The sequence below is a fragment of the Zosterops lateralis genome, assembly GCF_965231275.1.
Source record: "Zosterops lateralis genome assembly, chromosome: 3".
Taxonomy (NCBI): Eukaryota; Metazoa; Chordata; class Aves; order Passeriformes; family Zosteropidae; genus Zosterops; species Zosterops lateralis.
In genome coordinates, this window is record NC_139764.1 from 51,931,658 (window position 1) to 51,947,909 (window position 16,252).

The 16,252-nt window shown below is 39.6% G+C and overlaps 1 protein-coding gene across 1 annotated transcript; it reads right to left on the reverse strand.

Annotated features, from left to right (window-relative positions):
- Positions 1–6,942: 6,942 nt before the first annotated feature.
- ADAT2 (adenosine deaminase tRNA specific 2) lies at positions 6,943–16,252 on the reverse strand. Its single transcript, XM_083858107.1, has 6 exons — positions 16,178–16,252; positions 15,921–16,025; positions 10,615–10,765; positions 9,964–10,070; positions 8,221–8,293; positions 6,943–8,107 (listed from the first exon to the last, which is right to left on the reverse strand). The coding sequence occupies exons 1-6, from the start codon at positions 16,232–16,234 to the stop codon at positions 8,067–8,069; spliced, it is 534 nt and encodes a 177-aa protein (XP_083714233.1). The 5' UTR covers positions 16,235–16,252; the 3' UTR covers positions 6,943–8,066.

The following is a 16,252-nucleotide window of genomic DNA, read 5'->3' on the forward strand; positions in this document are numbered from 1 at the left end:
ACTCAACATACAACTTGAGGTTGACATTAATCAGAAAGCTGCTAGAGAGTCTTACAGGCCTGTTATTATAATTTGCTATTTTTAAAATTCTCTGAAGTAATCAGAAAATCAACCAGCTCAACACCCCTAAAGAGAGCTGCTTCCCACCCACCAGCAGTGACTGACTTCACTGTTGACACAAAAACCATGAAGATCTCAGTCTAGTATTCTGCCATGTAATTGTATCCTTAATTTTGGCCTTGTTGAAAGTCTGCTGGAAAACTGATCTTGTGTGTCCTCATTAGAAGCAATTCATATGTAAATCATTTAAGATTTTTTTTTTAACCTAAAGAAAGAAAACATTCCTGTGACTCAAACATTCTGCAGGCTCTGGCTCCTCTTGTGGCTCCTGTGGCTGTGACTCCTGGGAAATCTGTGCAAATCAGAGTGAGAAGGTTGCTGGCTAGGCTCTCACCTTCTCTTGCCTTAGCTGCTGGAGAAAGCACCTGTCAAGAGACTTTACCTTTTCCCAGCCTTGGGTCAGTCATGGAAGGGACGTGAGGTGAAGCTCTGCTATCTTCTACACTTCTGCCTGGCATACACCCACAGAAGGTGCTTCACTCCCTTCAGCCAATAGTAGCCATCTAATTACCAGCTTTTCTGCATACTGGAAGGCTTAATTTTTTGCTCTTTTATATGCAAAAATAAGTTGAAGTGGTAGTAGTGGAATGACATCCTAGTGTTAAAATGGAATGACATTGAAAAGACATTAAATAAACAAGTCAGATGAATTCTCTAGGCCTTTATCAATAAAACTGATGAAGCAGCATATGAGGTAACAGCCAAGTTCTTGTCTAAAAGTACAACTTTGATAAAGTTTGGGCACCTATTTCTTCTGAGTATTTCTGGAGTTGGAAATGGAAGTCATCATGAAAGTGTTGACAGCAATTTGAAGGTGTAAAGGAATACTGCATCTTTATCATGATTTCTATGTTTTTGAATTGGATGAGCTGAGTCCTTCACACTCTTAACTGTTCCTAAAATATAATGTCTGAGGTATTTGTCTCTAAGAAAGCTGAGTTTTTGTTGCTTAAGAATAAATTTTGAACTACTGCTGAAGGTGTTTGGAACTTCTCTTTGGCACCTTGTTATATTATAGGCACATAAAAATGTAGACGAGTGGGACTAGGTAGCAGATGATGAAATTTTAGTTGATTAAAATCTGTTTGTCAAAACCCTGTTTTTTCCCCTTGTATAAGGAATTCTACATTAAAAGGTAGGAAGGGAAAAATAAAGGTAGAGTTTGAGGTAGTTTGGGGTATCTTGTTCATGAATTGTCCAGTTCAATGCAAAAAAATCTTACAGCTGCTAGGAATCTGACCTGGTGCCCAGAAATGTGTAAAAGCACAGCTGGCCCTGTCTGGGCTGCAAATCAGCTTTAACACTAATGGCAACGACTTTATTTCAAGAGAGTATTTAGCTTCAAAAAATGAATAGGGGCTGCATGTTCCAAATGTCATCTGTCAATTTAACAAATGGCAACTATATACACATCTTAATGCCAGATTGCTGTTTCATTAGGCTCCTTGTGGGTTATTCCTTCTTGGTAGCTGGCATTGTTCTAGCTGGAGCAGCAGAAAGGCAGGAGGGAAGAAGCTCCTCACCACTGTGATGCAGAGCAGCTCCTGGCTGCTTTTTGGGGGGCAGCAGGAGAGAGACCAAGGCACAAAATTAAAATTTGCCAGAGGAGAACAACAGGGGCACCTTTTCTGTGGTTACAGCTGAGTTAAGCTCATTACAGGACCAGACACAGATATATCTTGGAGTTAGGTCCGGAATTGCAGCCTTGACACACAGGCAAGTGCTGATGGCTGCTGAGCAGCACTGCCTGAGGGTGGTCTGAGGGCTGAAATGAGCAGGCAGGTGGTTCCAAATGGGAGCACTCTGTAGCTCTGTCACAGAGTATAAAGGCAGATCAAAGGCTCACAGGAGCGAGCAGATAAACTCCCAGTTCAATGTGCTGAAGTGAGTGAGTGCTGAGGAAACAGCCATGGCACAGGGTGAAGGTAAAGATGGGTAAGAGTCTGAGCTGTCTCATTTTGCCCAGCTCCATCCAACCCACTGCAATGTAATTTCCTACCTGTCCTCTGTGGCACAGCAGCACTGCAAGGACTCTGCATCTATAGGTCAGTCCATAGGTTGACTCACCCCGAGCTGCAGTTGCCCACACCAAAGTTGTCAAATTCCCCGTGCAGTGGAAATGCTTCTGAAGTGTCCTACTTTGTAAGTAATGAAGGTTTTGTGGCTACCATGGCTGAGAGCCTTCAGCCCTCCCCCTTTTCACTGGTAGCTCAAGCATCCTTATGGACTACCCTGACAGGATAAACACATTAAAATACTTAAAAGTGCACTAAACAGGTACAGTTTTGAATGATTCATTCAAGCTGCTGCCAGTGCAAGCGCTGCACAGCATGACTGGAAAGAGGTTGCAGAGGGCAAGAAAATTAGTTTCTTTAGAAAGGACTTATTTTTTGTCTGCAGGGCCAGGTAATAACAGGCTGGTCAATACAAGAATACTGGGCTCCCTTGCTGAGCAGCTCTGAATGCACAGGTGAAGCAGACCACAGAAGGGCAGCCAGGTAACTTTGTTCAGAGGATAAACAGACTTCATTTGCTTGTACCACAGCATCCAGGGCAGTTAATGCTGGGATTCATAAACCACAGGTAATGTGAACGACTCTCCCCCTGTCCCACAGCATTCCTGCTAGGAACCTGCTTCTCCTCAGAAGCGTCTCACTTGCTCAAGGGTGAGGGGCTCAGTGAATGAGCTGCTGCAATCAGCACCTTGCTGAATGGGAAGGGAAAATTTGAGAAGGGAAAATTGCGTTGGATCCTCACAGAGCGCTGGCACAAGTGCTGACACATCTGTGCAGAGGCAGTGGAGGGTTCTGCTGGAGTGTTGGAAACGGAGTTTACCGTGAATCCAGTCTCCTAACAAACCTTTCCTGCTCAAAGTACCTGATAATCAAATTGTCCTATTTTTTTCTTTCAAGAAAAGCAGGTTTTACAGGGAGATGGAACACAGTTACTTGTCTTCATTTAACTCACTTTAAGTGTGTGGAAAAAGCTGGCAAGCTTTTGAACTCTGTGCCCCTATGGCTGGATGTTGAAAATCTTGGCTGTTTTCTTCTGACTGTCATTTGGCTTAATAAAAGATGTTGCCCCTCCCTACAAACCTTGTTTCTCTTGCGTAATGTGGCTGCACAGATAATGGCTGTTTATATCCTCCCAAACTAATGTGGCTGTGGATGGCTACCTCTAAGGCTCGAAAGGAGAAACTAGGAATCCAAGTCATGGGAGGTGTTAATTTTTATTGCACTGCCTCCTTGCATGCAGATAAAGAGAAATGGTTAGAAAAGTGCCATGGCAAACCTTCCCCCACAGGTAAATGTGAAATCCTGACACCAGACAAATCAGTGTCCCTCCAGAACACTACAATCTCAGTCATAATTTCAGAAGCTGTCCCTGCTTTATCCAGCAGGACAGCACACACAAGCACCACAGCAACTGAGGCTTGTGTGTGCCACTGTAGCTGAGGACAGTGTATCACTGCTCAGGCACAGATCAGAGATGTGCCTAAGTCTCTGTCCCTGGCACAGCCCTTCATTTTATTTTATCCCCCATCCCCCTCTACCCCCATGTTCCCTGTTTCTTTTTTTAAAATCACTTAGATTTTTAAAAGACAAAAGGAAGGCACCATGTGAAAACATCACTATGGAAACATCACAGGCTCACTTGTACTTGCCTGCCAAGCAACTACCTAACTGAAGTTTTACATCCTATTGGATCACTGTTGGCCATCTGCTCTCCTTCAAACTTCTCTGAATTCCATATTTTCCTGAAAAGTTCATTTTTAGAAAGGAGAGAGGAGGAGGAAAAGGGAGAATCCAGTATTCTTGGCTAGTGCAGAGCTATTGTGAAAAAGGAAGATAAACTCACTTAGGAACAGCCTCTTAAAAAGACAAAGATCCATGTTTTGTGAAGTAATTTCATAGAAAATACCTTGTTTCTCGATGCACTTTAATGATAAGAGTATCTATTGGCAGCCACAAGGCAAGACACACAAACAGCTGCTTCTAGTACTCTTGCACTAATTGTCATCCTCTCCTTTTCTCTCATTTAGCCTCAAATATATTTTCTTCTAAAATGTAACAGTTACTGCCTACACTGGAGTTGTTGGCTGCAGGCTCCACAGCCTTGCTCCAAATAAAACACAGAAATAGATTTCCTGCCAAGCACCGAGGAAGTTTGAAGACTTTAGTTTTTAAAAATACAATCTTTTTATCAGTGCCCTAAGCCTGCCAAAGGAAATTATGGGCCATGGCGCATTTACATTAATGCATAGGACCTACAGACATTTCAAAAGCTTAATGGAGAAACTCCATAAATGCATGTATCGAAAAACAAATTAATTAAATTAAACTGTCATGTAAAGATATCACTTAATTTTGCAGAGCGGAAGGCACTCTTAATGGGAATGGAATGGATCAGTGAGCATTTCAAAACCCAAAGCTATAATTTAAATTCAGGCTCTCCTCTAGTGTGCAAGTCACAAGACATATTTATTATAGCCTTGGATTGTCAATTGTAATCGGTTTAGCAGAGACAAAGCTGTGTTGTTTTGCTTCCTGCCCTCCTTGCTGGTTCAATATATTTTGATGTCAGACTATTGACAAGCAAACCAAAGGCTGAAATAAAATCATGTTTACCTGTGATGAACTGGCAAAAATGCAGTCCAAGGTAAATGTAACCCTGAAGCCCAAACGTTTATTTATCAAGCAGCAAGAGGAAAATGGTGAAGCATTTAAACTTCTTTAAATAAACCAGCTGAATATATTTACTGCTGCCCTTGAGGCCTGCTATGTGGCAACCTAGAAATAAATAGATAAAAATAAGTAAAGGCACTGTGAAAATGAAAAGCACCATTTATAAGCTGCTGCTCTTGAGTTTTCCAGATGTCAGTAACAATTAAAGTTGCTGCTCTTGACACTCCTCTAAAGCTAGAGCCAAAGCCTGAGACCAGGTCCCAGCAAACAGACAGCAATACTTCTTCCAGGATGTGCAGTTTGCTGCAGGATTTCACCTGGTAGCAGCAGTTACAAACCAGACCTATGCTTCTGTAGCCATAAGCAAGCATCTTCTCATTGAATAAGCTTCCAAGAATGCTTCAATCCTTTTCAAAACATTCTTTCTGTACTCTCCAATTCTCTTTCTTGCTAAGCTCATTTTCTGATGTAGAGCACTCAAACCAGACAGCTCATCAGGTTATAATTGTCATGGCTTCCTCTTGCCTTTTTCCAGTCCCTGCGCTGAGCTTAGTCATGGAGAGGTTTCTCTGAGTCTGAACCAGGAACCTTCTACCCAGGATCTCTGTAAATTCTTGTGGATCTCTCAAGTTTGCAAATCTGACTCTAAAACATGCTGACAAGCTCAGAACTCGTGGTTAGGAAGAGCTGTGGCACAGCAGACTGGGAAACCTGCTTGAGGCCCACCTCTGAGGACAATGGCACAGGACCAGCCTCCCAGGCTCCTGTTATTTGCTGGGATGGCCATTTGCAGGGAGGGAGGAGAGCACTGCCTGGGGGGAACCAGGAGGAGCCAGCTGCATGGCACTGAGGAGTGGCTTGTGTTCACACAGGAGTTGATTTGTTTTATAAAAATACCTGCATATCTGCATTTGTTCTTATTCGGGTACGTAGCAGGATTTTCAGATGAATGAGTTGCATTTTTGCTTCCAGTAAAATCTTTCAGCAGTTTGTTCCCCAAGGCAATTATTATGCTAAAAACCCCCAACCTCAACCAACCAACCAAAAGAGCCAAAACAAATCCCTCCCCCATCCAAATTTGCCTCAATGCTAGACCACTGTTCTTTTGGTTATATGTTACAGTAAACAGAAATAACTTTTATAACTTTCTGTAAAATGACAGTTTTTATCTTGCTACACTATTTTTCTTTCCATGCCTCTGTTCCAAGATGCACATTATTAGCCTTGATCACTCTCAACATAAATTTTTATTTTTCTCACCCTCTTCAGTCTCTTTTGGCTTTGCACAAGACTTGAACTGTTTATTAAGTGACAGGTCGCCACTGACAAAAAAATTCTGTTCCAATTTAAGGGTTGAAAAACTGGACAAAACTTTTAAAATGTGTTTTATCCTTCTACCAGTAATCTTTTTACTTATTTACATGGCTCCTTCCATCACACGTGTTCCAATAACAACATCCTTCTTTGAAAGAAGGCAATGGGAAAGTGTTCATAGCCCCTCTGAAGAAGGAAAGATGTTGAGAGATTTAGGTCCTGGTTCAAAATACTATGAAGGCTCTGATTCCTACTGTCACTGATTTCAGTGATAAGCCAGATGTCTGATGTTTTTAATTTGGACTTCAGTGATCTCTTCGAGGTATAAGAAAATTATGGTCCAGCTGAGATGTGAATGTATCTGTAGCAATAAATTGCCATCTTCTATCACCAGCCAAATACCATAACCACAGGCATGCCTGTTTCTTTCCAATAAAGCCATCCCTGTCATTAAAAATGGTCTTTTCCTAAACAGCTTTTCCAGCTTAGCTGACTGGTTCACAAGCCCTTGGAGCTCTGAAGCAGATTAAATCTACAAACAGAGTCATAACTTTTGTTTATGGAATTGGAAAGACTTAGAGAGGGTTCCAAGTAATGGTCAGGAGAATAGGATAGGCTACTGACATCAGTTAAAGGGCTTAAGTCAAAGAAATATAATTTCTGAACTCTGAAAATAGCTATTATGGTAAAAAAGCTTCTTTCCCATGTCACTTTGTAAACATTAAGTAAATGCATAAAATACAAATTCTAAGTTATTAAGAGCAATGATGACAAAATAATGCTTTTTATATTCTTTTTAAAAAGACTTTTGAAAGTATGTTTTTGAAATATCTTAGAAGTTTAATTGCTTTCAATTTTTACAGTCATAAAATTTTGAACACTGTTCGGCATAAAATAAAAAAAGCTACAGCATTTCTTAAATTTCTGAACAACAGCCAAATAAACTACAAACAATTTCACCCTTCATGAAGTATCCACTAAGAGGTATACAATCAAGATTGAACCGTACTTGTATTCTTAATTCATTAGTGGAACTTGAAGGCCCTCTTCTGGATTATAAATTACTGCATGGCCAAGCAAAGTACACAGAAATGACAAAGCCAACCAATGATTAAAAAAATAAATATCTTAAATATATTTTATTCATGTTATTACCAACTTCATTTCCTGGTTATCACTTGTATCTGCCCATTTTGGTTACTATAATTTAACTTCTTAGTGGATTCTTAAAAATAAAGTATTTCTTACACTGATATTCACGAGAGGAGTGGATAGTCTAAAGAGAGTTGTGAAGAGTTTCTCCACGACTTCGTACGAAGGTGCTGTACAAAAAAGTGATATTTGCTTATCCTTATTAAGCAACAGCACGCACAGACACGTGACTGTGTGTAGGTCGCTGTCCACACAGGTATGTAACTTTCAGGAATTACCTCTGAAAATCTGCCTTGTGATAAGGTAGAAAAAAATGAGGAAACATTTGCAATGGTCCTAAGTCTTCAAGGACTGTACAATTCCTTTATATGCCTTTTGAATACACACACAGACTGTAAAGAACGTAAAATATAGCCTTCCAAGAGTTATTTGCTTACCTAAGCAAACATTTGCTATTTAAAAGCAAGATGCTCCTCCACACACTGAAGGAAAAAAATATTCTAGAATGTGCTGTACAAAAGCACCATTTTAATGGATCTGTCTGTAAACAAGTGGACTTGAACCACCAATTTTGCTCTTTCTAAAAACAGCCATTTATTCTTTTGTTTTGTCATGATAACAAGAAGTCATAAATACAGAAATGCAAGAGCAGGTACTAAGTACCCAATTAGTAAAAAACTCTGTAGAGAAAATGAAACATAGTTTGATTGAACTGCACATTTTAAAAAAGCAGCATGCTGAAGAAACTTTCACATATAATTTTTTGGTAAGTTTCTGTGTCCCACCGGTGTAGAGCTACCGACGACGATCCTTTTTCCGTACTTTTGACTTTGGTGCTGCCAAGAAACAAAAGGAGAATCATCATCAGAAGAGAATTACAGTAATTCCAGTGCCAACATTCTTTTAAATTAGGTTGGCATCAAAATGGATGCATTAATGTAAAACCTACCATTGGGATTTTCTTGTCTGTAGAAAGCTTTTAACAATTCCACTGCTTCTTCAGCACGATAGCCAGAAGAGCACTGTTCAAATTAGAATGATGTTAGTGAGCACATCTGAGAATAACATATTCCATGCTTCACAATTATGCCTTGAGAACAGAATAATTTTAAACAACTGTACTGTCAACTTAGGGGTCAAAAAATCTCCTTTTCAGGTTTGGTACCTAATACATTTGAAAAACACTATGTTGAGGCTTAGTAGAGTAAGTAACTTCCCTAATAACTTAATATTAGGCAAAACAAACTTTCTTAGTAAATTATGTAAAATTTTTATGCAATCTACAATTTCTTTCTTATTAATGTGTTTCCAACCTCCCATACTCTTCAAGCACTTGGAAACACAAGAGACATACACCTAAGTATTTGCAGATAAGATTCCTGACAGAAAACACTCATCCACATATCTATCCTTTATTCATAACAGTCACCTTTCAGATCTTTTTGGTCCTTCTAAAATACTTTTCCAGGCCGTGAACACTAATGACAAAGCATTTAAATGTCATTCACACTAAATAAATTTCCACCCATGCTAGAAAGTAAGTAGTTACTCCTATACATTCCACTGCAGTTGTCTACAGAAACAAAGGATTCATAGTATCAAGAACCTTCTCCTTTCTGTCTTCTGAATACCACATGCCAATGTTAGCAAATGAACATTCTTACAGTACTGACTACACCAATTAATTCAGATGTTAGTCTCACTGACACACTGACAGAAAGATGCCTAATATGTTTACACTGGAGTGCCAAACAATATTGTCTTGCTGACTGAAATTCTTTGAGCCCTGAGCCTTTAATGCTTATTTACAATGCTGGAATACATTACTTGTTTTTTACATTCATTAAATCATTAATGTGAAATGTGGAAAAGAACTCTGGGAATCAGTATCACTGTATAAGGCAAGATCATGTACAACTGTGAATAATATAATAAAAAAATGCTATAAATACTCTCTACATGTATGGGTACATAGGTATTATCATGCTGTAAAGCATCTAGATTTATTTATCCTCCACCTCCACTGAATGCTTGTCCAGCCTTTCTCACATGACAAAGATGCCTAAATTACCCCAGACACTGTTCAGTCTTTCAGCATCCCTAAAATTCAGAAAGTTTCTTGATATCTAAACTGACTTTACTCTGCTACTGTTGCAGTTCAGATTTATTTTAGGATTTGAACTACATGAAGTAAGTCTAAGCTAATACATTTTACTCATAAACACAGACTGAAAACAAAAATACAATAATTTCCAGTGGCTCAACTAAAACCCAGTAATTTTGTAGGTTGCTGTTACTTGATCTTTATTGATTATGTCTTTGTACATTCTGCAGCTTAAAATAATTTTCCCTCATCTCTTCCTGCAGCATATACTTACTGTTCCAAGTATTATACATATTATAGATATATTTAATTCTTACCTTGTTCCACAAGCATAATTCTTTCCCTTACCCTTTGATATATCCTTTTAAATAATTTAAGACTGTCATCAGGGCTTTCCTAATTTTTCTTTTCTTTAAGGACCTAATTTTTTTTTTTTGTACATTATTTTCTTATTAAGCCAAGTTTACTTGACTTTGATCATCTTTCATCTATATCCTCTCAAAGTGATGTGTAACATTCTCAAAGCTTGGTAATGGAGCCAGACAAGTACTCTAGCTGGAAAGCAAAGGGAAACATTTTACAGCCTACTTCAAATGGGTCTCCTGAGTCCACCATATCATCAGATGAGATGCTCAAAACGGAGCCGCAGCCTCCAAATCGCTCATTTCGACAGCCATACACGACCCGTGGAATTTATGGGAATGAGTCAAGGTATTAAGTGAAAAACAAGCAGGAAGTACAGAAGCCTGATCTAGGAAGTCATCAAATTTCCTAAAATGTGCTTGTACTCTTCAAACTAAATTAGTTTGAGCTACAATTCCTCCCTTATAAAATTGGAACTTACTTTTTGAGTGATGTGAGATGTATTGCTGAAGATGCACATCCAGCCGTTCTCAGTAAAGTGGAAGCATGAATCCCCAAAGCAGGGGCATACAAAGACATGGTTTATTGATTGATACAAAATTCAAAACTGAACACTCAACAGCACTTGGCTCATTTTACATGCTAACAGACATCTCTAAAATGTATTTTTAATCTGTAAGAGCATATGTTTTTCATAACTGCACCATCTTTCTTTCATTCTTCAGTCTCTTGCTATTCACCGTGGAGGTGGGTGCAGACCCTCAAACCACCCCTCATGGCTTTCTTTCCATGACACTGTCAAGCCTTTTTTTGTGGGCTCATTGCCAAGGGAGTAATGGCTTGACACAGAGTTTCCCAGTCAGCATGAAAGGATACTCATCAAGCGCAGAGCAGCCGCACACATGATACAGGGCTCTACAGTTACATACAACACCAGCTGTGGAAACACTTCCCTGTAATCCCTCTGGTGTTGCTTGCACCAGTCAAGGACCTGGTCGATCGCCACCATTTCTGCATGTCGAGTAGCCTAGAAGAAGATAAAAATAGGTATTTTCTTAAAAGTTTGCATTTATTCACTTTTTTAATAGAAGTAATGTAATGCTCTTTGCTAGTTCAAGTTGTACAAGAAATTTCATACCACCCAGACTGCACAAAAAAAATACTCAACCCAAGAAAGAAAATATTCAACCCCAACCTCTTGTGTGTTACACACAAGATCTACAAGTGCCAGTTTTTTCTTCTACTTTTTCCTAGGCAGAGGAGCATGCTCAGAAGTTCTCTCTTAGTCAGGCCAGCACAGTGAGGCAAGACATGAAAACTCTACTTCAGGATTACAGGAACACAAAGCCACTGGCACAAGTGATGTAGACCATAGCCCACTCTACTTCCAAAAGCAAGAATACAGGCTGGATTACTTTCTCTGGAAATATTAACAAAGTGCTCCTCACTGGTACCTTTTCCTCCCTCTGATAATATTACTGTGCTCACAAGGAATGAATACATTGTGAACATGCAACAACTTCAGGATGTTTCTGCAACTGCCTGGTGTGCTCTGTACACACAACATTTTCAGTCTGCCTCAGGTTTAATGCTGCCTGGGGATACATACATGCACAGTAAGTCCCTCAAGTAATAGGCAGGGATTTCAGCATATGACTGATTACAGAAAGACAAAGGAATATTACATTCTCTTTTTTTTTTTATCCAAGAAAACTAAGTGATTAGTATCTCAATATCTATGGCACAAAAACCTGAAGTGTTGACTTTAATTGCAGAGAGACCAAAACAATCAGTAATGTCCCAGTACTGCTCTGAAATTTCTGCAGCACTGCGTTACACCAGTGAAACGTCACAGAAAAATTTCAGGAAGTACTAGTTTTGAAAGGACTCTTCAGTTAGAGCCTGATGCTTATTTGAATTAAGACTATTAGTATTTTCCTTATTTTTCTATCTATTCTGAAAAAAAGGATGTTTTTGACACAAGCATTAGATTAAGACTTAATCAATCCAGATTATACTTGTATTTTGTTTTGCATGTCCCTATATGACTCTTGATAGCTTCCTCTCAGAACATGAACTTGGGTTAATATTTTAGCACTGTGAAGATCTGTGGTGATACCACAGGTACATGGCAAAAGACTCATAACTTACTGCTATGTTTAATACTGTTCAAAAACATTTTAAAACTAGAAAGGCCATGCAGCTGCTGCAGGTGCTGCCAGCTTCTGCAGTAATAGAAGACAGCTACACAAATGAGATTACACTAATATAGAACATTACTACACACCATTGTACCCAGATCTTCACTGTTTTGGTCATCTCATGCCTTGAAGACACAGGAACATCAGAACAAATTCACCTCAGGGTGAGAAAAGATTATCCAAGTTACAGAACAGTCTCCATTTAGAGACTGATTAGACTGTGGCTCTTAACAGATACAGTCATTAGTTTTCCAAGTAAAGAGGACTACAGTAGAGATTTTTAAAATAATTAAGAAAAATGTAGAAAAATCACAGTTACAACTATGATTTATTATTTCTCATAACAAGTGAGCACCCAATGAAATTATCAGGCAGCAGATATAAAACAAACAAAAGGAAGTACTCTTTCACAAATCACATAATTATATTGTGAAACTCATTGCCACAGGATGCTATAGAAGCCAAAAACATAAATGAGTTCAAAAAAGGTTTAGACAAATTCACAGGATACATGCACCAGCAGCTATCAGAAACAAAGATCCAAATATAGTCTTGGACACTGGAAGTCCCTAAGTTATTCCCTTGCAGAAGTGGGAAGGTTGTGCAAGGGGAAGGTTTACACTACTCCTTTCTTGTTTCTTGAGCTCCCTCCTTACACATCTATTAAAGGTCCCTCTTAAAGACAAGATATAAGGGAAAAACTGATCTTCTAGGCCTGTCTTAAGATTTTGTTTTGTATTAAGCTATGACTAGATAGCCTTTTTTTGACTTGATGTGTATAAAATAACACAGAAGAGGGATTATTTTAATTTTGAATCACTGACTCAATTCATAAGCTTAATTTGCCAAGTATTACACACTATTTTAAAGCCAAAAAAGCAAAAAAAGTTTAAGAGTAGCAAGGGAAAATGAGAATTTTTTTACAGAATGGCAAACGTATCAAGGAAAAAACGCTGACTGTCAGGGTAAAAGCCTTTACAGTGCCCCAAACTGTGCCAAATGTTTCACAGACAAATAAAGATATCACCACTGCCCTAAAAAGCTAACTTTTTAAATTTTAGACCATAAATAACAAGTGAGAGTAAAGGAGGCCAAAGCTCAAAGTTCTGTGTTATCTTGTGGCTTCACTACACAAACAATACCTCATTTTCAATTATCACATACTGTGCCTGCAAGACACTTGCTACAATGACCCAACAGGACGGAACAAAGAGGAGACGTCTGTGTGTATCAAGAAAGGACCTAAGACAGACAGCATTTTACTGGGAAATGAATGGTTGCATCACATGTGGGAATAAAGATGTCGAAAAACCATTTCTAGCTGGGAAGGGTCACATATGCTGTAAGGGAGAAAATTTTCAGGTTGGTCTGAGGCAAGACTGTGAACAAGCAAGTGTGGGAGCTGCCAGAGGGAACACAGCACTGGCACAAGTTTGTGAATGAATCTCCAGGCTGTCTAAACCCAATGTCTTACACAGACATTTGCTGCACTGTTGCCCAATGAAGACAAGTAGTGTCATGTCTAACAATTTTGAAATGCTGATGCCACAGCCATGCTCCTAAAAAAACCCAAAAAACAACCAAACACAGCTGTATACAAACTGCCTTCTTCCCAAAGCAACTTCTCCCAGAAGAATGCAATGATCAGTAATTTTGCAAATAACTTCTCACAGAGTAAGCAGCAGTACTTCTGACATTAATGTGTTCTGCTGTGGACATGGCAGACAAAAAAAAAAAAAAGTTATGCAGGGTGACAGGACACAGCCTGAAAACACTGGAGTTTTTGGCAACTAAATCTTTTTGCCAAAATAAGCAGTTTAGGAACATAATGAAAGAGGGCATGAAGATGACACTACCTGCTCCTAACTTCAGCCTGTTACATCAGAGGATGCAGGGATCTGCTGAAGGAGAAGACAGAATTTATTTGACACAAGGCTCGGAGGCAAGATGATTCCTGACCAAAGGCAGAATTGCAGGGAAGGACTGAATTTCTAATTGGATAAATGATCACTTTTTCAAAATAGGAACAAAGTTTTCACAAAGTTAAAAAATCAGTATGTTATAAAGCTGCATTTTGGAGGCCAGAAAGCTGCCAGTCTCACAGCAATGTTTTGATGCCTCAAGGCAGTGCATTGCACGAGTGAAACCTCCAGAGCAAACAGTCACTGTAATAAAACCCAGGAAGGACAGGTGTCATACAATCCTGACACCCATAGGTCTAGGAGGGTCTCAATAGTAAAGCAGGCAAGATTACAAACCTTTGAAAGTAATGTTATAAAAACCAGTCCTTATAAAAGGTAGATTAATCACAAAACCATTAAGATAGCTGGCACTATAAGTTAAACTAGTAACTTTCCTTGTCAAACGTTTTTTCTAGGCAAGAGAAACATCAGTCTCTCTGGATATCTCCAGTGCATCTGGCACAGCACAACCTGTGAAATTATTGTGAGTGGAGAAAACAGCCTAATGCAAGAAATGTAAGGTGAGCAAGAAAAGAAGAAACGAATGAGGAATAAAAAACCAGCATAAAAGACCAAGGAAGCTCCAGAAAAGATGGGTGGGCTTTTTTTCCAGGGAGAATGTGAAGTATCATTGTTATCAAACAAAGCACAAGTCCATCTGGAATAGAATACAGAGTTCTGGTTAAGTGAATTCAAGAAAAGATGAATCAAAGCTGAAATGGCTATGTAAAAGAATTATTATAATGAACACAGAAAGCAAGCCTGTCTTCTGAGAGGAAATTAAACAGTTGGCTTGGGAAAAACAAAAGCTGAAGACATCCAAGCTATGGAAAATAATGGATGATGCTGGCACAAGAACAGGGAGATATAAACAGAACATAAAAAGTTTGAAACTGGAAATCAGCCATTTTTTAACCATCTGAAGAAAGATATTCTGGAGAAGTCAATATAAGGTGGGACAAGAAATTGGTTTTAAAAGAGACCTTGACATTTATGATGTCTGCTGGAACTGTCTCAATGGTTCAAGAGGATTGTTTTTTAACCCCAGGATGGTCCCTAAACTAATGCCAGAAATCATTAGGAGAAAACTGAAAACAATTTCCTACGTTCACATTTCATAACAAGTACTTCTTTCAAGCTTATGTATTTTTTTAGACTACATGGATCAATTATGTATCTGATTTAAAAATTTAGCACTAAGTACCCAGCATTTCCTATCTCTATAATATAAACAGTTATGAAAATTGAGCCACAAAAGAACTGAAACTTGAGCTAGGCAGCAATTCAGAAAAAACTTGGCTTTCAGAGATATTATCAGACTACTGTTTCCAAAATCCAGCTGATTTTATTAAAATCAGGCTACTTGCATTTTAGTATGTACCTTCAGACAGTCCTGACATCAAAAATGCCTGAAAGCTTCCTTGATATTTTTGATTTTGATTTTCTTATCAGTCTTGTCAGTTATGGTCTATTAATATATGTTCTATTGTGATTTTTACACAATATTAATATCTCTGGCATGATTTTCCCAAGTGTCTGCTTCCCCACAGTGTTTACAATGGTGTAACATGAGATTCCCAACTTCTCTGTCACCTGGCTTAATATCCTCTTAATACATTACAGATTGTCCTGCAGAACAAATTACTATAAAGACTCATCTTTACTGTTACGTTCTGGAGCTTAAAATACTCATTTTAACTTTCTACTATGTTTTCAGATGTGAGGCATCTAATATAAAGTACAGCCAATCTTGCAGTCAGATTAAGTTATACAAAACTTAAGTTTGTACAAAATCCCTGTTGGCATTCATGGGTCTCTCAGTGTCAGATCTTAGAGCTAATTTGATGGTTAAAGTTGTAACGGCTCTAAAATCCACAGGAAAGAGCTTTTCGTTCCGGCCTGCGGACAGGACTCCATGGGGAAAGGCGGCACAGCCATGTCTCACCCTGAGCCCCCGGGGACTTTGGGAGCCCCAAGTCTGACACCAGCCCCGGGACAGCGGCCGAGCCCCTCAACTCACGTTCTTCGTCTCGTTGACCTCGTTCCTGCCCCTGCCTATGACCTGGCCCTCGTAGACCAGCAGGCAGCCCACGGGAACCTCTCCTTTCTCCAGCGCCTCTTTAGCCTGCGGGACAGACAGACAGACAGACAGACAGACAGGGGCACAGGACAGCGTTACAGCGGCGGGAGGCGCTTCCCCCGGCCCCATTCCCCCCCCACCCGCTGCCCTGAGCGGCCCCGGGCTCCTCGAGGTTTCCCCCTTCCCCCCGCACTGACCACGGCGAGGGCCCGGTCCATCCAGGCCAGCAGGGCGGCCTCCCCCGCCCCCGCCATGCCGGGCCCGGCCGCGCC